The sequence below is a fragment of the Nematolebias whitei genome, chromosome 14 (genome assembly GCF_014905685.2).
Source record: "Nematolebias whitei isolate Nwh7 chromosome 14, NemWhi1, whole genome shotgun sequence".
NCBI classification, from domain to species: domain Eukaryota; kingdom Metazoa; phylum Chordata; class Actinopteri; order Cyprinodontiformes; family Rivulidae; genus Nematolebias; species Nematolebias whitei.
The window spans coordinates 19721880-19746776 of record NC_056511.1 but is presented as its reverse complement, the minus strand read 5'-3'; the positions used below and the strand labels follow the sequence as shown (position 1 = coordinate 19746776).

The 24897-nt window shown below is 39.2% G+C and overlaps 2 protein-coding genes across 3 annotated transcripts in view; both read left to right on the top strand.

Moving 5' to 3' along the window:
- Positions 1-24897, top strand: part of smad9 (SMAD family member 9) — a 937424-nt gene that overhangs the window by 244763 nt on the left and 667764 nt on the right. The window lies entirely within an intron of this gene.
- The window catches only part of dchs1b (dachsous cadherin-related 1b), an 84747-nt gene continuing 70304 nt past the window's right edge, over positions 10455-24897 (top strand). Inside the window, exons 1-3 of the mRNA XM_037687951.1 lie at positions 10455-11276; positions 11362-11559; positions 12890-13663. Of these exons, the coding sequence (XP_037543879.1) occupies positions 10455-11276; positions 11362-11559; positions 12890-13663 (1794 nt within the window). The remainder of the gene's footprint in view (positions 11277-11361; positions 11560-12889; positions 13664-24897) is intronic.

Sequence of the window (24897 nt, the reverse complement as noted above, 5' to 3'; positions counted from 1 at the left end):
CCCCCCCACGGCACAGGCCCCAAAGCCCACCAACGCAGGCAAAACACTCTTCATATGTCCAAACTCAAGACCAAGGATAACCATATAGTTACATTAGTTACAAGTATATTCTTTGTGAATTAAATAGCCAAATTTTATAATTGATGATTTGGCAGATATCTTCTCCCGTACCCAGACAATCATTCCTCATTTTCTTGGAGTGACCAGTGTTGCCAGATAGAGTCGAGGTTTTCCAGCCCAAAAATCTGTTAACAACTGCCACATCACACAAAAATCTGCCCAATCGATATATTGTTACAGTACATTTACTGTTTGAACATGAACGCACATCAGTGCAAGCCAAGGTAATTTAACAATATGTGGCAAAATGCAACATTACACCAAAAATATTCCCAGCGTTCCCAGCAAAATCAGAGTGAAACCGCCCAGTTGGCAGTAAACTGCCCAATCTGGCCACACTGGGAGTGACGCGTGCAAGTGAAAGGGGATGGGTGTGACAGTAGTAACAAAAAATGTATTTAACATTGAGTAACATTATCGCTTGGATTGGATCCAGAACGTTTTGTATCCAATAAAAACAAAGATGTTAAAATAAATTGGACAATATTCTGGCAATTTAGTGATATTTCCACAGTTGTGGTCTTGACTGGTTTTGAAATAAAATCCCAAGTTCTCAATGTCCAAGACCGAGAAAAGACCGAGACCAAATGCGGTCGAGTCCGAGACGAGACCGAGACCACCAAAAAGTGGTCTTGAGACCGGTCTTAAGACCAAGACCGGTCTTTAGTACTACAACACTATCTCTCCGTGCATTTGTGGATTTTCTTCAGGTACTCCAGTTTCCGCCCACAGACCAAAAACATGCATGTTAAGCTGATTGGTAAATCTAAATTGTTCCTACGTGTGAGTGAGAGAGTGAATTATTGTTTGTCTTGTTTGTCTCTGTCCCTGTGATGGACTAGAGACCTGCCCAGGTTGTCCTCCGCCTCTTGCACAGTGACTGCTGGATATGGGCACCAATGACCCCTGTAACCCAAAAAGGAAGAAGCAGGTAAAGATGATGGATGGATGAATAGACGCTCAGCAATTTCCACATAAAATCTTTGCTGGTTGTCTGTAAAATTGACTTTAGTGCGGTCTAGCACTGATCACTGATCAAGAGATATTTTGCTAACACAAACAGGGTTGACACTTTAAAAAAATGTTTCTTGTAAAATGAGTAGCATGTGCATCACTGCTACAACCACACTAAATATTAGCTCATCTGTACAGTGAACTGAATTATCACCACTTTAATGGTTTTTTATTGTGAGTTAGCTAATGCGGCCATCTTAAATTGGGTTAGGTCCCAAAGTTATTTGTTGTAGATATACATCCAACGATCATTTCCTGAAAGATTTATTAAAATCCACCCAGCAGTTCATGAGACATATATTGGCAACAGACATACATGCACACAGATGGTCGCACCCAGAAAGGCGGGAACTTTATCACCCGCCTTTGCCGTTTGGTAACAGGTGATAAATACTTTTACTTAAAATAAATCTGTGACAACAAATGCCATAAAACTCCTATAACATAGCACAACAAAACTGAAACTGTTAAGATCAAAACTAATCCAATTATGAGGTAGTTGATTGTACACTTTAATGGCTTCCACATTCAGCACTAAAAATATTTCCTGATGTTTAATTGCTTCCAGTCAGGGTTCTGTTTTCTCTGTAGAGTACATCAGTGAGACAACTCATAATTAATAATGAAGTCATGAGTTTGATCTGCTGTAAAGGGAATTCATCTCAGTTGCACTGTTAGTTTGACAGAGTCATGGTTCCACTCAGCAGCTTTGCCCTTGTGGGATATTAAGCAAGCTCCCGATGGGGAGGGGCGCTGAGTGATGCTAGGTGGCAGCTGCTCCTCTACCTTCATGGACATCTCTCCCTTTAGCATCCAACACTTTTTGTCACTCTCTTTACATACGCTCCTGATTTTATACATTAAAAGTTTAATTTTACCTTTTACATACATTTTGAATTGTTCTTTTTTCTTTAAGAACAAAAACGTTGTAGTCTCCACACGTGCCATTTATCTGTCCAGCCATGTTTTCACTTTCTCTGTGACCTCACAGTTGACTCACAAGCACATTTGTGCAAATTGTGCACTCATAAAACTAACCCTAACTTCTTTATTTGGTGGCATAACATGTTGTTTTTTCTTCATAAATTCTTGTTTAGAATCAGAATTCAGCCTTTAAATTGCAGACTAACTTATTTGAATGTGTGTGGCATAAAAAGCAACCAATAAAGAATTGATCAGTCTTGAAACATTGGGATATATAAGTTAGAGACGAAAGATAAAAACAAAAGAAGCTTTTTTATTTAATTTTTTTAGACTAGGGTTGTACAAGTATAATTATTCCACTGAAAACTAGTAAAATATCCCGTTGATCCCTTTAATTGACTGCTGTTTCTGCCTCAGGAGTTGTTCCTTTTCATAAACTGCACTTCTTGTGGTGATGAATACAAAAGGAGGGAAGACTCAGAGGAAGTTGTTTGACTTTCCTTAGTTTGAGGGAAATTATTTTCATTTATCATAAAAAGAGACAACTGTCTGTTATATTACTAAAATTAAACATCTCAATTCTTTACATTTTTGTGTTTTGCTTTGCATCTATATGTTCCACTTTTGTTGATATTTGCTTCTATTTTCACTATTCAAAGGTACATAATTCATATCACGTTCAATAAGCTTAAAAGGGATCGTCATATGCCTAAGAACCCACATCAGGCAAATTTTTGTTTCAGATTTGTTGTGCAAGATTATAACCTTAGCACAACAATAACAGCATGGTAGATTTAGTTTAGAATAAACACTTCTGTCATTAAATATTTTACCTTTTAATGTTGATGCTGATGGACTTGGAGAAGGCGTTCGACCATGTCCTTCAGGGAACCCTGTGGGGGGTACTCTGAGAGTATGGGGCACCAGGCCTTTTGATACGGGCTGTTAGGTCCCTGTATAGCTGGTGTCAGAGCTTGGTTCGCATTGCCAGCAGTAAGTCCGGCTCGTTCCCGGTGAGAGTTGGACTCCACCAAGGTTGCCCTTTGTCACCGATTCTGTTCATAACTTTTATGGACAGAATTTCTAGGTGCAGCCAAGGTGTTAAGGGGATCCGTTTTGGTGGCCTTAGGATTGCGTCTTTGCTTTTTGCAAATTATGTGGTCCTATTGGCTTCATCAGGTCGTGATCTACAACTTTCACTGGAGCGGTTCGCAGTCGAGTGTGACGTGACCAGGATGAGGATCAGTTCTTCCAAATCCGAGGCCATCCGACCCCGGATAAGCGGAAGAAAATGGATGGATGGAAGGATGTTGATAATGAACAAAGTTGAAGTGAAGTCTTGGTCCAAGGTGTACCTCACCTCTCGTGTTATTTACTGTAAATCATTTTATTATCTTACATAAGAGCCCAAATTTAATAGATATAATGTTCAACACTCACAGGACACTCACATCCATTCATCCATTATCTTTACGCGCTTCGTCTATTTTGGGTCATGGGGATCACTGGTGCCCATGTCCAGCCATCATTATACAAGAGGCGGGGTACACCCTGGACAGGTCTCCAGTCTATCACAGGGACACATAGAGACAAATGAGACAAACAACCTTTCACTTTCACTCACACCTAGGGACAATTTAGAGTTACCAATCAGCCTAACATGAAGGTTTTTGGTCTGTGGGAGGAAACTGGAGAAAACCCACGCATGCACTGAGGGAACATGCAAACTCCACCCAGAAAGGCCCTCGGCCTGGATTCGATCCATTGACCTTCTAGCTAAGAGGCAGCAGCTCTACCAACTGCACCATTGTGCTGCCCAAAACACTAACAAAAAAGACAATTAAACAAAAAAAAAACATTACCTAATTAAACAAGCAAATTTCCTACAGTTTTTCATGCTAAAGTTTTAAACACTGTATGCATTGGGAAACACTGTATGTTCTCACTGTATGCGTTGGGAATGAGTCTCAGCTACTACCACACCAAAAGCCCAATATCTGTTGCAACCATTTTTACTTGAGTTGGAACAGAAAGAAAAAGCAAAAACAAAGTTGTAGTAAACTTTAAAAGGTGTAAAATCTGGTCTTATTTTCTCAAATATGGTCAAGTAGAGGTATACAGTACTTTAAACAAGAAGTGACTGGTAAACTATGATGGCGGAAGTACGTTGTGCAACTCATGCTGTTGAAATCAAAGTAGACATAAATGGACATCAGCTGGAGAAGACAAGGTTCTGATCTCCAACATAACGTTCATATTCAGAGAGGAAATCTGTGAATGAGTTAGAGTCAAACAAACAAGCGGTTCTTACATCATTATGAATAATTCAAACCTCCACCAGGCTTTGTGACCCAGATATTTGTTGTTTCTATTTGAAATTCTTCACTTGGGTGAAGTTGCACTTGTATGACATGTTCGTGATCTCACTCCTGCATTAACATTGAATGAGTGTTGTATAGCAAAAGCTCGTGTATTTCAGTGGGGGTGCAGCTATCCAGACAGGGGTCTTCTGACTGTCTGACGGGTGGATTCTGCTTCAGCGCGTTTAGATTGAGGGTGATTTAGTTTTAATTAGCCCACTTGTGCAAATAAACAGAAACTGATATCCACCTTTTATGTAGAAACTTAATTAGAGGAAACATGAGTACATGCACATAGGCTGAGGATCAAATAAACAGACAGCACATACACATGCAACGGAACAGCTGGACGTAGAAATAGGATGTCTATATTCAGGGACAGACAACTGAGGGGATCATGGGGGTCATAGCTGTCGAGCCCCTTAAGTCCACACGCAACTCAAACAGCATGAAAACTGAGATACAAAGCATGCAGACATCTATTACCAGCTAGATCAGGGGTCTGAAACCTTTGCAATAAAAGGAGACATTTTTGCCACTTTGCTTAATAATTATGACGTGTCTGGACCTGCAAAACCTGCTACAACTGCGTACTATCAAGTGGTGGCCCATGGACCACTGCAAGTTTGTTGGAGATGGTTTTTCCAGCCAGTGGGGTTGATACATGAAAAATGTCTAACTACCGCTATTATTAACATTTATTGATATTTTTACATTTTAATACAAAATAAAAGACCAGATTCATGTAAAGAAAGAAAAAAAAGCATTTATTTTTTAACAATTTTATAAACATTAAAATACTGAACTCTGCAGGTCGATGTGAGTTCTCTTAAGCGTTGAAGAATTAAGCATCCTACATAAAGCATAAAGTTAAAGACAATATAAAATTAGACCAGTTTGTTTGATATCCAGTTACATTTTTAAAGAAAAATAAATACTTTTGTTTACTTTTACTTTGTTTTTTGTGTTTTTTTCTTAGTGTTATTAAAGTTAATCACCATATTCCTTCTCAGCAGCTTGTCTTAAAGACATTCCAAAACATTCTGGTGGTTTTGAGATAAATATCACACTGAGAGACTGGAAGTCGACTTAAAGTGTCTAACAAACTGCTAGCATGACGCAGTCCACATGTTTTACGCCTTGTATTTGTACTATTTTTCACATATTTGAAAATGACAGGAAATCTGATAAAACTAGCCATTTTCATTGTTGGTAATAATTAAAATAAAATTCAGTTTTATGCTAGTTTTGGTCAAAGCTGCTGCAGAGGAACCAAAGAGCCACAGGTTGCAGACCCCTGAGCTGGATGCAATATTACTGTTAGCAAAGTTGGCACATCTTAATTATGCTTTCACAGAAAACCTTTTTTTTTATCTTTGAATTTAACAATTACTGCTCAATTTTTTCCAGCTGAAAATGGCATTATTCCGACCCTCATCCGATTGATGGGTGCATCCCTGATTCTGACATTTGACAATAAAAAACTTTCTCTCTGTCTTCTGTCTAGTTTGACTGCTGATGAAAATCTTGTCTATGCTTCTCGATGAAACAGAATCAGTTGAAAGACGGAAAACATGGAACTGGGAACTTTTTGACTCTGGGTCCTGTTTAGTTTGGCAGTGTGGGTAGTAGCTGCATCGTGCCCAACCATGTCTGCTAAACCCATTAGGTGGGACAGGCAGACGGAGGGAGAGAAGGAGGAGGAGGAGGAGTAAACACGCAAAGGAAACGGGAAATGTAGCTGCTCTTTCTGAGATTCGACGACATAAACCTGCTTGAGTATTGTAAATGATCACACGTGGGGAACGCTGTTGTTTTTGAATATTTATTACCAGCTCGTAAGAGTGTTTGATGTATTTAAGGCTTTGAGGCCTTCAGAGTCAGCTTATGAAGGAGCAATGTGACTGAGACTGCATGGAGCCCTCCAGGCTTGGCCCTGTCTGTCAGTGGTGATGCTATGGCTCATATGCAGATGCCATGACCTAAATGAAAAAAATTAATAAATGCTGATAGGTTAAACTTTGGATGTTAGTTGAAATAAAACACTTAAATTGGTAGAAAAAGTAAACATTTGATCATATCTGGCAGAACGAGGGAATGGATCAAGTTTTCCTCCTCTGCTCATCTGTTTAATCTCGTCTTCTTCAGTCTTTGTTCTTTTCATTGCTCAGATCATGTTTTCCGTAGTACAACCCAAGTGTATTACGGCACATGTCAAAAAGGAAGATGACGTTATAAATACACTTTTCATCGAAACTTAACAGATTAAAGCCATGTGATACATTAATAAACAAACCTTTTATTGACACTCGTGTGAAGCGATGAGGGAGGGGACATGTAAAAACACACATTTTGGGATCAACTCTTTCTGACTCTGTCATAAACACGTCACACTTCACAGCTCAGTGGTCCCTGGAGACAATCAGGCTGTCAGGCAAATGCTAATCGCTTATGTGTGGATGTAAATTTTTCTTGTTGTATCACACATCCACATTTTTCATTTATTTTCTTTGTTCTTTGCTCTTCTTTTGTTTCCTCTTCCCCAGTGGATGCATTATGGCACAGAACTGTGGGTAAATTCTCCCAGAGTTTGGTGTCTCTGACTTTGGCTTTTCCTCAGCTAGGATTGGAAAAATTTCATTAACATGCCCATGAATCTCTAACTTAGAAATTATTTTTGGGTTCTCGTTATTTTCCCACTATCGTTCAAAGACGCAAAGTCTCGTCCACGCAAACACACGTGCTTGGTTTTTACGCAAGCGAGCACAACAAACCGTGCGTGCATACAGATGTGGCATACATGTGTTTGGACTTAGTTCTGCTCTCCACCATTGTGTGGGAGTGCAGTAACTGTCCAGGGCAGCCGTCTGAACCAGATGTAGAGGTCAGTGTTAGAGTCAGGGTGGAGGGGGGGAGCAGTATTAGTGTTCCTCTTGCTGTCCCAGTGGAGCTATAGCCTTTATTAATTCTTCCTCTTCGGAGCCCTCATAAACTACTGCAAGGGGTCAGGGTCGTTGAAAAACAGGTGAAATGGAACATTGGAGCAGGTTTTGTTAGATATAAAATTGTGTTTTTATTATCGCCCATTGCAATGAAAGGCCAGTGTCGTAATTTCCTTTGTGTGACGGTGCATCGGTGTTTCATTTAACAAAGGATCCCTTGAACTGGTGTGTGAATTTTAAAAATACTTTCAGAAAGTAACCCTAACAACTTCTGAAGTCAACCCAAGTCTGCCACAACTCAACCATAGAAAACATAAATTACTTTAACTTGGTCACTTTTATACATATTTAGCTAAAACTTGGTGTAGTAGTAGCAGTTGCGAGTGATTTCTATCAAGTCAAACTCAAAGTTTCTTTATTTGTCATTCTCATCACATGTGGTGGAATGAAATTGTGGACACAGGGTCCCAGTTACAGCCAACAAAAGTACAAATTGTAAAGAAAAACAGTAATAATATCTAAGATATGAACTAAGAAATACACTAAACTAAAAATAAGCTAAGAACTAATAGTACAAAAACAATATGCCGAACAACAGCAGCACGAACATGAGTCTGTGTGAGCAGATGAGTACGAATGAACACAGCGGCGTGAAATACATCAGCAGCATAAGATCAGCAGCATGGATAGTCAGCAGCCCATATCAACAATAAAGTGGCATTACAGTGATTTTTTTTTCACAGTGATTATCCTGGTTAGAGATTCATGAGTCTAACAGCCTCAGGGTAGAAGCTGTTCCTCAGTCTGTTGGTTCTACACTTAATGCTCCTCAACCTCCTGCCTGAGGGGAGCGGGGCAAAAAGTGTGTGTGCTGGGTGAGTGGGGTCCTTCATGATGCAGGTGGCCCTCTTCCTGCATCTGGAGGTGTAAATGTCTGTGATGGTGGGGAGGCTGACTCCAGCAGTCTTCTGTGCAGCCTTCACCACTCTCTGCAAAGCTTTTCTTTCTGCAGCTGTGCAGCCTCCATGCTGCACGTTGATGCTGGAGCACAGGATGCTCTCCACTGCACACCTGTAGAAGGAGGTGAGGACTGAGCTTCCCAGACCAGCTCGTCTCAGCCAACTGAGGAAGTAGCATTTCTCAACATCAGTTTTGCGTTTTGTTCATTTAAACTAAAATCTTTGCAATTGGTGAACAATATTGTTGCACGTGGACTTAGTAGATCACTTTTAATATGCTCAAAAAACTCAGAAATTAGTGAATTATAACTTACAAACAAGGAAACGATTTAACTGTCACCATCATTTTCACTGTCCTCTTAAAACTGAGCCTAACTCTGTCACTGTTCATGATTAGAGCATTGAAGTTGAATGCAGGCTTTCTGCAAACACGAGTTGCCAGCAGGCTTGCTTCCACTTCAGGGTCAAAAGAAATTCCAAAAGTTAACTGTCCAGATGCACTATGGGAGTGATTTGCTGCCCAAATATGGCTGACCAATATGGGCCAATATCCAACACTTTCAGCACTCTTTTTCAGTCTGTACCCACTGTTTACCTGCATCCCATATCTAGAATAAGTCAGCAACATTTTTTGTCATATTCCCAGAATTTAGGCATTGATCTTCAGATCGATGTGGAATATCTCTTAAGAAGACTCCCTCTGGCGACACAGTTTGAACCATGACATGTGAGGTGGATCTTGATGTTGTTTTAAAGAGCTGAGTGCTCAAAAATCTGTCCTAAAAATACAGGTTGGACCCACACCATTTCCAAAGTATTCTAAAAGTTTGTGAACCTCATCAAGGCGTAAAACTGTGCGTCTGTATTTTGAGTTTAGCTGAATTTGCACAGACTTTCCAGTATAGTTGGGTGTTTTTTTTATATTTTATTTTATTGTAGTTTGCAAAAGTACTGTACATGTGTCAATCTTGGTTCAATTCATTTGCAAATAATTATTGGTGTTTGTTTTAACTTTCTGAAAGTATCAGATTGTGGTTTTTAGTTTGATGCTGGGAAACAGTCATGTGAGTTTTATACATTCTTTAAAGATGTGTGAATAATCCAACAAAGTGAAGTCAGGTCCTCTGGACGTTTTCTTTTTTTTGTTGTTGAAATGTTTGGTCCTTCATCCAAAGGACTTCATCAGTCCGAGGAACCACAACAAACTCAGTCTCACAAGCAGCACACTCCCATGGTGGGCCAACCAGTTTGCTGGTGATAAGATTTTTTTGGAGCCCGCCCTCTCCGCTGTCAACTCCTCTGAGGCAGCCATAGCCAAAGTGGTTCAAAACATCAATGTTCATGCTCAATAATCCAGGTAGAAAATCCAACAAAGTTAATAAGTCAGTCATCTGGACGGTTTCTCTTTTTTTGTTGGGTGAGACGTTTCGTCTTTCATCCAAAGGACTTCATCAGTCTGAATGAAATGAACAAAAAAAAAGAACTGTCAAGAGGACCTGACTTAACTTGGTTGGATTTTTTACCTGGATTATTGAGCATGAACTTTGACATGTAAACAATGTTTCACACAAAAATAACCCATCCATGTTTTTGGGACACTTGGCAAACCATCATTTTTTGGGCATAAATGTCTGATACAAATGTTTGATACAAATGCTTAGAGAAAAAAAAGTCATCTTAATGCCAAATTCTGTTTTTGTATTGCATGTTTTTATTGTTTTTGAAATTCAACCCTCAGCCAGCAATAAATAAATAAAAGTTTCCTCAGAATAAATCTATTTTATGGTTTTGTTCTCAGAGTGCCTCAAACTCGTGTGGACCCTGGATCGAATTTTCATACATTTTTCAAACCGCCCTGGTGGAGTTGTTTCCAAAAAATGTTATTTATATCCATTTCAGAGGGAACAAAGCTGAAATTTATCAGGCAACATCTTTAATATTAGTTCTGGATTGTAAAAGTGTTAGCACTCTGTCATGCAGGGATTTAAGATACATACTCACCTTTGAAATATAGAACATTTTGGTAGCTTTTTGTGCCAAGAGATTTTGCACACATAAAACACATAAAAAGCATGCCCTAATTTTTCTCTCTCTTTTTCTCTTTTGTTCCCCTCAGGATTAACAGAGCTATAGCCATGCCAGTAACAAGTAATAGGTCAAGGCAGAGGGCTTGGGCTAGTGGACCCTGTGTTCATTCAAGTCAGTGCCAACAGAAGCTGCTGTTTTATTTAGTCATCGTCCTGGTTCAGACCACAGCTGTTCTTGGAGCACTGGAGCTCCAGCTGGATGAAGGCCAACCAGCAGGGACAATTGTTGGAGATATCAGTGCAGGATTACCACCCGGTGAAACCGCAAGCCTTTACTTTATCTCGGACCATGAGGGCACAGGTGTTGGCAGCGACCTCCACATTGATGAGACCACAGGCATCATTACCACAGCACGCCGTCTGGACCGTGAGGAGAGGGACCACTACAGCTTCATTGCTGTAACTATGACAGGTGTCACTATTGAGGTGTCCATTACTGTTAACGACATCAACGATCACGCACCTGCGTTCCCCAAAAAGAAAGCCATTCTTAAAATTCCTGAACACACAGCAGTAGGGACCAGGTTTTCCTTGGATCCTGCGACTGATGCTGACAAAGACCAGCTGACCACCCAAGGCTACGCCATCCGAGAGGGTAACGTAGGCCAGACATTCAGGCTTGAGACTAAGAGGGGTGCTAACAAGGTTCTGTATCTGGATTTGGTGGTCAATGGACTGCTGGACAGAGAGAAACGCTCATCGTACAACCTAGTTATAGAGGCCTTTGATGGAGGCTCCCCCAGAAAGGTTGGATCCATGACTCTGGAAATGACAGTGACTGACATCAATGATCATGCACCCGTCTTCAATCAGAGCAGATACCATGCAATTATTTCTGAAAGTCTCCCACAAGGAAGCAGCATTCTGCAGGTTAGACACAGTCTTCAAGTATTTCGGAGCTAACAAATTATACATTTGCTAACACATTTCAGTGTTTGATTTGCTTTGCCTGCAGGTGTTTGCAGCAGACCAGGATGAAGGAGATAACGGTCTTGTCCTTTATGAAATCAACCGCCGTCAAAGTGATCCTGACCGCTACTTTGTCATTGATCTGAAGACAGGAGTCATTACTCTAAATAAACCCTTAGACTTTGAGCTGAAAAGGGTTCATGAACTGGTGGTCCAGGCCAAGGATAATGCCAGCCAGCCTGAGGTAATTGCTTTATAGCTGTTCATTAAAGTGCATTAGAACAATGTGCAGTCTTTAGTAATCACAGCTTGCAGATTGTAGTGAATTGTTTTCGTCTTTTAAAATTGAAATGGTACTAAGCTATTTATACATCACAAATTATCTTGGTTTTGTAATTATATTTAGATGTAGACACAAATAATATTTGTGGTGATGTGTGAGTCAGGTTAATCAGGTTAATCTATATGTTTATGAATTTCCTATTGTAACCAGGGTAAAGCTATAGACAATATTTTGTGTTTATATGCACTTTGTGCAACACTTTTTTTTTCATTTTAGAAGGATTTTAATTTCTGTTAAATGTCTAACATTTAAAATCTAAACATTTATGGCTCCAAGACAATAGGCTTTTTTTGATTTTCTAGTGGCATATTATTATTATCTTAAGCCATGGGATTAGTTTTACCTATGGACCACGTAATAAATTTCTCCCCAACATCTGCTTTTTATGTGATGCATTCGCACGGGATAACCACAGCTTGAGATTTAGAAGAAATTTACGACATCTTCTGTATATGATGTTAACGAGCTGCAAGTCACGTTAAGCTCAGATGGACAGCTGTCACCAGTCATGCATGTCCACTGACCCGCCAGTTGAAAAGGACTTGTGCCCTGTCCAGGGTGTCCCCCACCTCTCGTACAGTGATTGCCAGACATGGGCACCGGCGACCCCTGTGACCCAAAATGGAAGAAGCTGTTTTCAAAAGAAAAACATTACCAAACAACAAATTATCTATAAAACTAATAAAATCTGCAAGAGCCTCTCCTGTACTTTTTCATCAATGGTTCAATCCATAGTACATTTTTGTACAGTGGTACTTGAAAGTTTAGAATTGTTCTATATTTCTGCATAAATAAGAGCTAAAACATCATCAGATTTTTACACGTCCTAAAGTAGATAAGGAGAACCCAGCTAAACAAATGAGACAAAAATATTATACTTGGTAATTTATTTATTGAGAAAAATGATCCAATATTACAAAAATTTCTCCAATCCGGTGTGCAGGACTGATCAACGGTTACCGTAAATGTTTAGTTACAGTTATTTCTGCACACGGGGGGCTGGGGGGTGTCACACAGGATACTGAAAGCAAAGTTTCACATACTTTTGCAACTCACAAATATGTATTATTGGATCATTTTCCTCAATAAATAAATGACCAAGTATAATATTTTTGTCTCGTTTGTTTAACTGGATTCTCTTTATGTAAGTTTTAAATTTTTTGTCCGTTTGTAAATCAGACTGATTGGAACACCAAGTATAATTAATTATTGTACTATCATATTTTTCCAGGTGACCAACGCTTTTGTGACCATTCATGTCCGTGACTTTAATGACAACCAGCCTACCATGACCATCATCTTCCTCAGTGAGGATGGCTCTCCAAGAATTTCAGAGGGAGCCCAGCCTGGCCAGTACGTTGCTCGTATATCTGTCACTGACCCAGACTATGGAGAGTACGCTAACGTCAATGTCTCCCTGGAGGGGGGTGATGGGAAGTTTGCTCTAACAACCAAGGACAGCATCATTTATCTGATATACGTAGATCAGGTCTTGGACAGAGAGGAGCGAGATTCGTATGACTTAAGGGTCATGGCCACAGACTCGGGCACACCTCCCCTCAGGGCAGAGTCCTCCTTCACCATCCAAGTAACGGATGTCAATGACAACCCTCCTCTGTTTGACCAGCAGGCGTACAGACAAACCATTCCTGAGGTTGTGTATCCCGGGTCCTTCGTTCTTCAGGTAACAGCCAGGGACAAGGACCAAGGCCACAACGGTGACGTGCGTTACAGCCTACTGAAGGGCAAAAACTCTCGTTCTGACTGGTTCTTGATTGATGCAGTTACGGGGATCATTACCACTGCAACTGCTCTGGACTTTGAATCCGAGCCGGCTCCTAGTGTAACTGTTGTGGCGACAGATGGCGGTCGCCCGCCTTTGTCATCAACCGTGAACGTAGACATTGTGCTACAAGACGTTAATGACAACGTACCTGAGTTTTCAAAGAAGTTCTACAATGCCTCCATCAAAGAAAACACCCCGGCTGGTACCTGCTTTTTAGAGGTAAGTAAAACCCAGACAAAAGAAAGCAAACTTTGCATCACATAATTTTTTTTTCTGCCTGTTTTTGTTTATTATTAATACAGTTTAGTGTATTTACTTACACAGATAAAAACTGGGCATGGCAAGGCAAATTTATTTCATACCAGGAGGCAACTCAAGGTGCTTTGCAGAATAAAAACAAGTTGACAAGAGCAAAGCAAAAAAAAAAAAAAAAAAACTCTGCATGCACCCCCCCACCCCAAATACAAAGTACAATGTTCAATCATTTAAAAGACAATTCATAAAAGCAGTACCAAACAGTTTAAAATCAATTACTTAAGTATGTGTTTAATTTAGATTTAAATATGATCCGATCAGGCTCAAGCCTTAGTTTGTTCCACATGAGGTACATAAAAACTAAAAGACCATTCCCAACATTTGCTTGTGATTTATGGAGCAATTAATAATCCTGTGCTTGCTCATCTGAGAGGTCTGGCTGGTTCATAATGTATACATTTTTATTAAACTTTTATTTAGCCAGATCCAAAGCCCATTGAGATCAAGATCTCTTACACAAGGGTGACCTGGCCAAGAAAAAGCAGCAACGCACGTCATAAAATCAAGACAGTAACAAGATACAGATTAGATAAAATAGTCCGTTAAGTATTGTTGAGTTAAACTGTTCAGAAATTATTATTTTTTTGTCTCTTATTTATGTTTTTACTAGTACCGTCTCCTCCTTTCAGAATATTTTCTTTGACAAAAGTCTGATTTACATTTCATTATGAAACTGCATAGAAATCAAACTTGTCTTAAGTTGAAAACAGACGCAAAGTTTCGGAGAACCGTCTGAGACGATAGTTCCCTTTTAAGCTCTAAATCATGGTTAGAATTCAAAAAGTCCATGTTCTATAAAAGGAACAGTGCAGCTATTCATTGTCCATTTTAGGAGGGAAAGACTTACAAAGGTAGAAGAAAAAATAAATTGAGAACCTGAAGTCCTAAAGCTACTGTGAGGAGATTTACTGTTTTCAAATGTCCTTTTTTCACCATGTTGCACTGCCATATCTACTCTAGTGGTGTGGGGTGAACCCATGGTATGTATATTATCTCTGTAGCTTGACTCTCTTGCTTTTACCATGACTCCAGGGCTTGATTAATTGTTGCGGACCTCTCCTGAAAAAGGAAAATAGATGGCTAACTGTCTTTCAGTTGGGTCTTAAACTGATACGAATTGTTTAACTGGAGGAAAATGTTTGAAATGAAAAACGTTTGAGTACTGATTGTAAAGGAAATCTAAGTGTCTAAATGATGCAGCGTATAACTGATAAAAAAAAAAAGCTTTTTTCTGTGCTGAGCTGTTAAATCTCTCAGATGAACTCTTTGGACCTTAATTCTAGTTCAGCAACAGTTGTAATCGACAGTTCCTCCTTTTTCTAATCATAGCTGGCAGATATTCTGGCACTGGGTGCTGGTGTAATCCCACGCCAGACATCACGGGTGGTTTAGCAGTACACTAGAGTGAGTGGATAAGGTTTGATTTGCTCATTCTTGCACGTTTTTCAGTTTTTTTACTGTGACCGAGCCAAGAGTCTCGAAGCAAGAATCTCCCCACAAGGGTTGTGATTTGCAGTATAATGGTTGCTGGTGTAAACTTTTCTTCTTCTGTCAAAGGAATATGTGGCTTCTCAGATTGGACACACATGCTCACAAGTGCTGTTACAGCCAAGCTAATAAACTAATGGATCTTTTTTTCCAGGTTTGTTCTGTTTGATTCTTAATTTGGGTATGAGGTTGAGATTGTGGGACATTTCATATCCCGCTCTGTCAGTTAAAGACATATTTAAGAACTGATGGAGTGGGTTACTTTTTGGCGAGCTAGTACTTTGTATTTGGAATAAGGGATTGGAGCGTGAGCTTTTGTCACGTTGCTGAGATTCAAGACAAACACAGACTATTCTCAGTATTGTTCCATAATTTACTGTAGATAATAATCACTGTTTGGATTTTTAAAATGAGCGTGCTGGCCCGGTCAGCTTAGTTTGGCCTTTGCTTTTAATGAAGAGAATCCATGTTTAATATCAAAGCAAGGAAATGGGTTACCAGAAGTGTATAAAAAAACTCACAACTTAGTTTGATCTTGTTTTGATTATAATCTGGTTCCAGTTTTATTCATAGTCATTTTTTTTTGGCCTTTTTCTTTATTTGTATTGTTGCTGCTTTTCTTTTGTTGTATATTGTTCAATCCATCTCGTTGCTCTCTCTCTCGCTCACTGTTTTGCTACACACACACACAGTTTCTGTGTGTAGGAAGCGTCTTATCAGTTTGGACTCTGTCAGAATCTGTAATGTGCTGCACTGTTTATTTAACCACTACACAAAGGAGTTATTTATTTCTTGGTCTCCTGCTTTCCTTTTCCTCTACTTCCTTTAAATATTTCCCAGGCAAGAGAGCTTGTAATGTGTGTGCGTGGCACTCACATCCGTCATAAGCGCTTTCATAACCTAAGGTGTTAAAAGGTTGTGAGAACAGGGACAATTATGAATGGTGCAGTCACTGATTTGCATCTAAAAGCCATCTTGCCTTTGTGTAACATATGAACGATTGGTAGTGCTTTGGAGTTCACTTCTTTCAAGTTTGACTGTTTTCTATTCCAAAGTCTTTGTAAAGTCCAAGAACTTGCTGATTTCCTAACTTTCACCCAACCAGACACCTGGAACACCCTGGTCACGGAGCAAATTCACCACCGGCACACATTATTTATAAGTTGTAAACTGGACAATGCTCATATGAAAGACTACAATGTGACTCCAAATACAATAAACATAAAAATAAAATCAAAGAGGCCCGTTATGAGGGAAAATAATGTGAGGTAGTTGAGAACAAGGCATCAAAGTGGAAAGCTCTCATGCAAGCACATAAACAGGTGCATGTCTGCATGCCACACATCTGTTTGTGTGTGCGCTTTTGTGCGCTACCGAAGCCAAGATATCACTTTCAGCAGGTGATGTAGCTCCCCTGTGATGTTCAGCATGTGGTTTGTTGGTTAAGCTTGTTAAGCAGCACTCCATCATCCAGACAGACACACAGATGTGCTCTATACTCCAAAGAGATGGAGCGCTGCTTGTTGACGAATCTGAGTAACAGTGCAGGAATTTCTGTTGTTCTGTGATGTTTTTTTGATAAAATATGGCTTAAACAATGGGGAAAAAGGCATAAGGGTCCGAATAACAAAGAAATAAGGGAGGCAAATAAGTTGAGCATTATAGCACTAATTTGATGCAGTTTTATATCGTCAACAAAATTTGTGTATAGCTTTAGAAACCTTCAAGGTTATTTTCATACATCTAAGGATACATTGAATGAACATGCTGCACATGACAATAAAGCTCGCTGACTTCCTGAGCGCACACTGGGGAACACCTTCATAATAAATTAGAGCCTCCAATTTGAAGACCAGAAGGGGCTTGTCAGATGTTGTCTCTATAACATGATTGCACTTTTGAATGAAGTGTCAATGAGACGTATTTCAGTCAAAATTTCAGACTCATATATTTGTTTAAAACAGTAAACAAACCATGGGTTTTTAGGAATTTAATGTTTTTAAACAATATTTTAGAGCCAAAAGAAAGGAGAAAGGCAAGCAGATGTTAAGAATGCAAAGAAGATTTACATGGATATTTCCATGAATGCACCAACAAGCACCTTGCAGATGTTGGACGCTGTCTATCATGGTGCACTAAGATTCATAACTGGCTGTATCGTACCCACCATTGCACCCTGTATTCACTGGTTAACTGGTCATCATTAACATCATGCAGCCTCTCTCACTGGTACATTTTCATCTTTAAATCACTTCTTAGTCTGTTGCCTTCATACATCTCCTCCTACATGTCACTTTGTGAGTGCAGCTACAGCGTGCGCTCTCAGGACATTATTACATGCAGTGTTCCCTCAGTGCAGACTGAACTAGAGAAAAGGGTCTTCTCCTACTTTGCTACTGTTTCCTGGAATATCTTGCAAAAAGATCTGAAGCTCTCGACTTTGACCTCTCAAAGTGGCTTCAAACATATGTTAAGTTCATGGGAAAATCCAATGCAGACATGTTCCTGTTTTGTATGCACTGACACATAATTGTCTACTGTTGTATTTGTTGTCCACTGTTGTCATCACTCTTTGTTAAAATCAGGTCTCTCTTGTAAACGAGTCCCCGAGGCTCAATGGGATTAACCTGTATAAATAAAGGTTGAATGAAAAAGAGCTATAAATATGATTAAGAGAGGCAAAATTACACAAATTATTAATAAACCAAGAACAATTTTTCTGACAAATTTATTGGCATTAAATTTAAAATTCTGGTCCATATAGCTAAGCATGTTTATTCACATGTCCTTTTTGCACCAACTAGCCTTCAATACAAATTCTTGTACTTTTTATAACAACTTCACAGATATTTTAAAGATACTTTACCATGCTTCGGCTGATTTTTCACATGGACATTTTGTGTAATAAATCGAAGAAAGTCTTGCATGAATGAGTGCATGTACAATGTGGAGATAATAGAAATATAGCCAAAACATTAAAATGATGTTTTACTATACATCATTAATTAAAACCCATTTTAATGATGATTATGGGTTTCCTTGGCAGGTGGCATTAGTCCCTCTGAATCTCCTACAAAACCACGCTGACAAACACAGCACGTCTGGCTCTGAGAGCCATCAGCCATTTAAGTGTGATGGCAAAATTCTGTAACTCTTCCTTGCCTCCATTATAGGGAATACTAACCAGACAAACACATGAATACACTCTGAAACTAATCACATTTTTTAAACCTAAACCGGACAAGCAGAAGCCGTGGTGATGCACCGACAGCAGGAAGGTTATTCATCTCGTGCTTTCTGTAACACTGAACCATCCTCTGCTGGTGTCCTGCTGAATTTAATCCTTCTTTCTTAGGAAACCAAAGCCAGAACAAACCACAGTTTGCTTTTGGAGTGTAGATAGTCTTCTCAAGACAAAATTCACAAAAACACACACTTTAGATTTTATTGAGCTTAAAAAAAAAGTGTTGGAAGATGAATTTTATTGTCCGGTAAATGTCTCCACCCCTGCTGCGGTGGCTGTGAAATGTGCACAAAGTCTCTGCTGCTTTGTTGGAGCTTTTCCTTTTGTTTGTTTTGATTAATCTGTCAGTCTGTACTGTTTTACTTTGATCTGTGGCTAAGTGAAGACAGGCTATAGGTTGCAGTAATCACCACACGCATCAGTTACATCCAACAGGTGACAAATGCTCGGGGTCGCACACAGACACTGGTGCGATGGCGTATTCGGTGAATCATTTCATGCTGCTAACAGCTGGCTCTGTTCTGACACGCTAAGTCTTTGTGGTACACGCGCTGTCTGTTTCTCACCAACTCACACGTCTCTCAGCTGCAGGCGATGTTGACAGAACGAGTGTGACAAGGGATCAGGATGGTGTGTTGGCAATGTGAACTATTCTCACAACCTCCATCGTCCCTCACTGGGAATTCATCATCTGTTTGCTACTGGTGGCTCAGATGCCAAAAATAAAGTCCATTTTGATTTAACTGTGCTTGTAAAATTAATAGATAATGAGGTGAACATTGGTTTTAATAGACAGAAGAAGTAATATATTTCCTAAACCTTTATTTGGAGTTATTTTTAGGAGTACCACGATTAGCTTTTGGGGTTATATTTATATATTTGTCACAGCTGAAACACGTTAACATGAATTGTTAAAAATAATTTCCCATTATATTTATTGTACCTAAAGAATCATTCCTATTAATGTTTGAGGACTTCTCGCTCTTCATTTAGTGACAAAAGTCTACGTACTATAAAATTTAATTCAAAATTTGATCTTGTCTAATTGAAATCTGTTACTCAGCAATTCCAACAGAACATGCAAGAAAATATGGCATAACTCTTCATCATTTCAGGTTCAGGCATCCAGTCAGATGAACCCTTACTGTTGCCCATGCTTGAAGAAAGATGGAGAATGAAGGACAATGTGGCTTTATCGCAACTGATGTTCCCATCCCTAAACAGGTCTCTCTTGAAAATGAGTTGTCATGACTCACTGAGACTACCTGTATAAATAAAGGGTAAATGAAAAAAAAAAATCTAACATTTAACGATATTATCATTATATTTTACATGACAATATTTATTAATAATATCACAATATTCAACAATACTGTTGTAATTGTATGATTCCCTAGTTTAATTCTATTGTACAATGAAAATCTTATACTTTTACAACCCTAGTTGGCTACTAATGAGGCAGTGGGAGGATTCTCTCATGCTATAATGAAGCAGAAGACAGAAAACTTTATATCTTTAGAATCAACATGTTAACTTTCTTCAAATGAGCTAATTTGCTGCAATTATTTGTTGAAAAAATTATCTTTTGCCCTAACATTGTTTACTCAAAGAAACCACACTCACGGTAGATGAAGATTTTTTAATCGTCTTGTTTATTTGCAAGGACTCATTCAAGAAAGATTACATAGATAAACATACATAAATGTATATGCATGGAAACATGGTCACAGAATCAATCACAAACAATGCCATTCGCTAACTTTTATAATAGGGATGCACAATATTGGATTTTTGGCCGATATCCGATATATCGATATGTTAAAACTTATTTGGCCGATAACCGATATCGATATTTTATATTATACTTTCCTTTGTCAGAACATAGCCCTCTTATTTAGGCTTATTTGCTACAAAAGCTGTTGCACAATTGCACAAAAACTGTCTAACATTACCATTTATTGTTAAATTGCTCTTTTAGGCTCATGGATATTTCAACATAGCATGATACTGGTACATTGGTTCTACTAATATGGCAGCTCTCTTGTGTCATTGGATTAAATAAGAACTCAGATTTTGTATTCTATCTTGAATTTGTAAATGTTCTATATACATATTGCACCAAATGGTTGATTTTTCTAGTCTACTCTTTTGGGAACAGGACAGTTGGTCCAACAAGGAAAAACTTGTGGTTAAACCGGGATTTCTGTGAATGGTGAGCCCTTTCTCTGTGAGGTCCACAAACCAGAGTGAAGACAGTTTTCCTAATGACTGTTTCCTCAGTAAACCATAATTTTAAAGCAAAGTATACACCTTAAAATTTTATTTTCAGCTTTTTTTGGAAGTTGCAATGTTAAAGCATTACCAGTGGCCCCAGAGCGTCATAACAAAAACACATTTTCTGTAACCACTGGTGTTTCCAAACCTACTGTGACCAAAAACTACACTGTTTAACCTAATAGTAAAAACGCTGTGCATTCTTTTTTATTGAGGCACCAGGTCAGAGCCTTAATTTTCCCCAGTTCTTGAAAATCTCTCTGTGTTAGAAAGGTTTGAGTGCTAAATAGTGTAGTCATATCCAACTGCTTTCCTTTTGCTGGAACATTGTTCAGCGCTTTAGTGGTAAAATATTTTAAAAAGCAGAAGTATGGTCCCATATCGGAAGCTGTTGAGATATGCCATGTCTTAAACATATCTGTGTTCATTCATGTGTGATCTGATTGGCTCTTGCCTCTGTAGAGGGAATGCTCTTATGCCTCATTAAACACTATACTCTGCACCATATGGCAGTGAGGGGTTTTCTTTTTCATTTTCTTTTTTTAATATATCCCTTTCTTTTCCCCTCTCCAGTCAAATTCCTTTTTCCCTTTCTTTTCTTCATCTCAGCTGGTGCAGGATATTCTCTCTTTTCAGTTTTTATTTTCTTTCATTTTATACCTCATGTCTCATGGGCTTTATTCTTATGACTGGTACATAAGTAATGGGGAATATATTATTTTCTTTTGTTGTCACTCGCTTATTGTTGCTCATCGTCACAACAGATTTACAAGAACCCAAACATGGATCTGAGATTCTGTCCCTGGACTGGTTTGGAGTTTACAATAGGAGACATACAGCAAGTAACAAAACGTACCCTTATTGGAATTTATGCATCATTAACATTGTTTGTAGCTATTATGTTCCTATTATTAAAATACTTTCATGGTTCACTCCCCTCTGCCTCATTTGACTTGTTCTCTAAAGATTTTAAGAAAAACACAGCAGCATTAAATTTCAACTCTACCAACTATTTGTCATTTTTGCTTGAAGTGAATGACAAATCAATCATGATTTTTTTCAAAGAGTAGCTTCATCGTTGAAGGAACTCTTTTTGACTTTAAATATTTGATTTTTAATGATTGCTAAATTTGAAGACTAATGAAGATTTAGATAATACATTAACTCAGACCTATTTGGTTTCTTTGACGACTCTCTCACACTGGTTCATTTTCATCTATAATATGTTCTAGAATTGCGCCGCTCAAGGTGGCTGCATGTTGGAGCAGCTCTGTAACATTCATTCTGAGATTTTGCTTTTGGAAACTTTAATTCCTCTTTTTCTGGATGTAAATCACATTTTTTGGATGATTGTTTCCTCTGGTATCGGATGCTGTGCAGCTGGAAGGATTTTTACTGAAACTCTTTTAGTTTTGGACATTTGTTATGATGCGTAACCATGGCAACGAGGCAGTTTTCTAAAACCAACTGCAGCTGAATAACATCTCAAAAGCTCAAATAATATCTCAACTACAGCCTCAAATCCCAAATGAGTTGAAAAGGATGTTCTGTGGACGCATTCTCATCTACCTGCCAGCTGTGCTCAAGTGCCTGACCACTGAGATCCTGGAACTAGTAGGAAACACGGGTCATGACAGCGGAAGGACAGGATCATCCCTCGGCACCTACAGTTGGCTGTCCGCAGCAATGAGGAGCTCGGCAGACTGCTGGGAGGAGTGGCCATCACGCTGGGAGGAGTTCTGCTCTGAATTTGGGCGGTCCTACAGTCCGAGGGAACTGAGAGGCTAGTCGAATCTGGGTGGACAGATTGGACAGCATCTGCGGCCAGTTTCTTAGGATCCACTGTGGGATGGACCTTTACATGATATCCTTCCAGTCTACAGCCATCAGTATCTATAACATCTCTTAATGAAATGAGGATAATGAGTTTCAACAACAAATAATTTCCCTTTGGGATTAATAAAGTATTTTTGAATTGAATTGAATTGAATAAATCCCGGCAGCACGGTGGCGCAACTGGTAGAGCTGCTGCCTCTCAGCGAGCAGGTCCTTGGTTCAAACCCCAGTCCAGGGGTCTTTCTGGGTGGAGTTTGCATGTTCTCTCCGTGCATGCGTGGGTTTTCTCCGGGTACTCCGGTTTCCTCCCACAGACCAAAAACATGCACGTTAGACTGATTGGTAACTCTAAATTGTCCCTAGGTGTGAGTGAGAGAGTGAATGGTTGTTTGTCTCTATGTGGCCCTGTGATGGACTTGCGACCTGTCCAGGGTGTACCCCGCCCCTCGCACAGTGATTGCTGGACATGGGCACCGGCGACCCCCGTGACCCAAAAAATGGAATAAGCGGGTAAAGAAAATGGATGGATGGATGAATAAATCCCTCCTTGATCTGTTATCTTCTTATACCTCCTCCCACATGTCATGTTGTCATTGCAGTCACAACATGGGTTCTCAGGCCATCATTACCTGCAGCGTTCCCTCAGTGCGGACTGAACTTGGCAAAAAGGCCTTTTCCAACTCTGCTCTTGCAACCTGGAACACCTTGCAACAGGAACTGAAGTTGTCCTCTTTGATTTCTTTAAGGGGTTTCAAACATTTGATAATGTCAATTGAAAAATCAAAGCAAATATGTTCTTGTTTTAAGTATTTCACCCTGTTTTACAGCACCCTGATTTATTGTTTTATACACTACTCTTATTTTAACTGCATTTTTACTGTAGTTTATTCTTGTCATTGTTTACTGTTATCTTGTCTGAACTTTATATGTTCTGTCTGGAACAGGTTCCTCTTGTAAAGGATTCCCAGTGGTTCAATGAGGGTAACCTGTATAAATAAAGGTTGAATGAATGAATGATTCGTTGTCTGCAGCAGATGGACAAAGACATACTTTCATACTTTTGCACCACTTCCATCAAAACAGATTTCCTTTTGATGCTTTCATGGAAGCATTGTTGCTGCATCCTGGGCTTAATGCAGCTCAAAACCCATTGTCCAGCTTTTAAACTGTGCCGTAGATGCGCTCTGGATATTGAAGATAAAAAGGTGTAGATTCAAATATTGACCAATTATTATTTGTAAAATACAAAACATCTATTTATTTAGAGCGGTTTCCCTCCACAGTCATTGGTAGCATTGGTAATGTTACATTTATCTGTAGCATAAAAACAGACGAGATAATGCCACTTCTCTTTGGAACATGTGATATCGAAACAGTGCAGTCGCAGAATACAAAACCCAGACAGGATTATAGTGTCACTCAAACACGTAGACACGGTCATTCTGTTCTTGCGTATCTCCCTAAACCAGATTTGTGGAGCGGCATTCACATTGTTCCATTTTCTTCTTTTGACGTCCTCGCATTCTGTTCGAGCATGTCTTTTGTCACCATCTTCACCCTTGTTGCTTGAAGCCTCCATTCTTTCCCTCCACTCGAGAACAGGACGCCAACTGTACAGAAAATGAAAGGCACGCACACTTAAAAGGGCACATTCACTCCGCACCAGAACAGCAGGTGATCCTTGGGATCTCAGCAGTTTATTAGGTCACGCTAATCTAATTTCATGTCACACTGAGTTAAGTTGGTGCAAATTAGCATGCTTCCTGTGTTATATTTGTTTAGGGAGTGGTTCTCCAGTTTGGAGCAGCAGGTGGTCAATGATTTAAGGGTGGAGGGCAACGTGAATGGTTGTTTCCCAGCGTATCTGTTTCTTACATTCAATTTTTCAAAGAGATGGACCTTAAGATGCAAAGTCAGTGTGGGCAGTGAACTGTTTGTGGATTTCAGTGTGGTACTTTGTATATAAAAACACATTTTTGTAGCTAAATTTGCCGTACAGCAAATGCAAACCATTTCTGCTTGATTTTGTTCCACATTTCGTTCTACCTCATGTACCACATGTAATGTGACTGACGATAAAGAACCTTGACCTTGACCTTATTTATTTATTTTTTACTTTTCAAGGTTTAAAGACAGTATACAGTAGCCCCTCATTTATCGCGGAGGATCCGTACCCTGAAGCCCTGTGATAAATGAAAAACTGCACAGTAGGAATAGTAGTACAACTAGTAAGTAGTAGTTTGTTTTGGTATACATATACATATATATATATATATATATATATATATATATATAT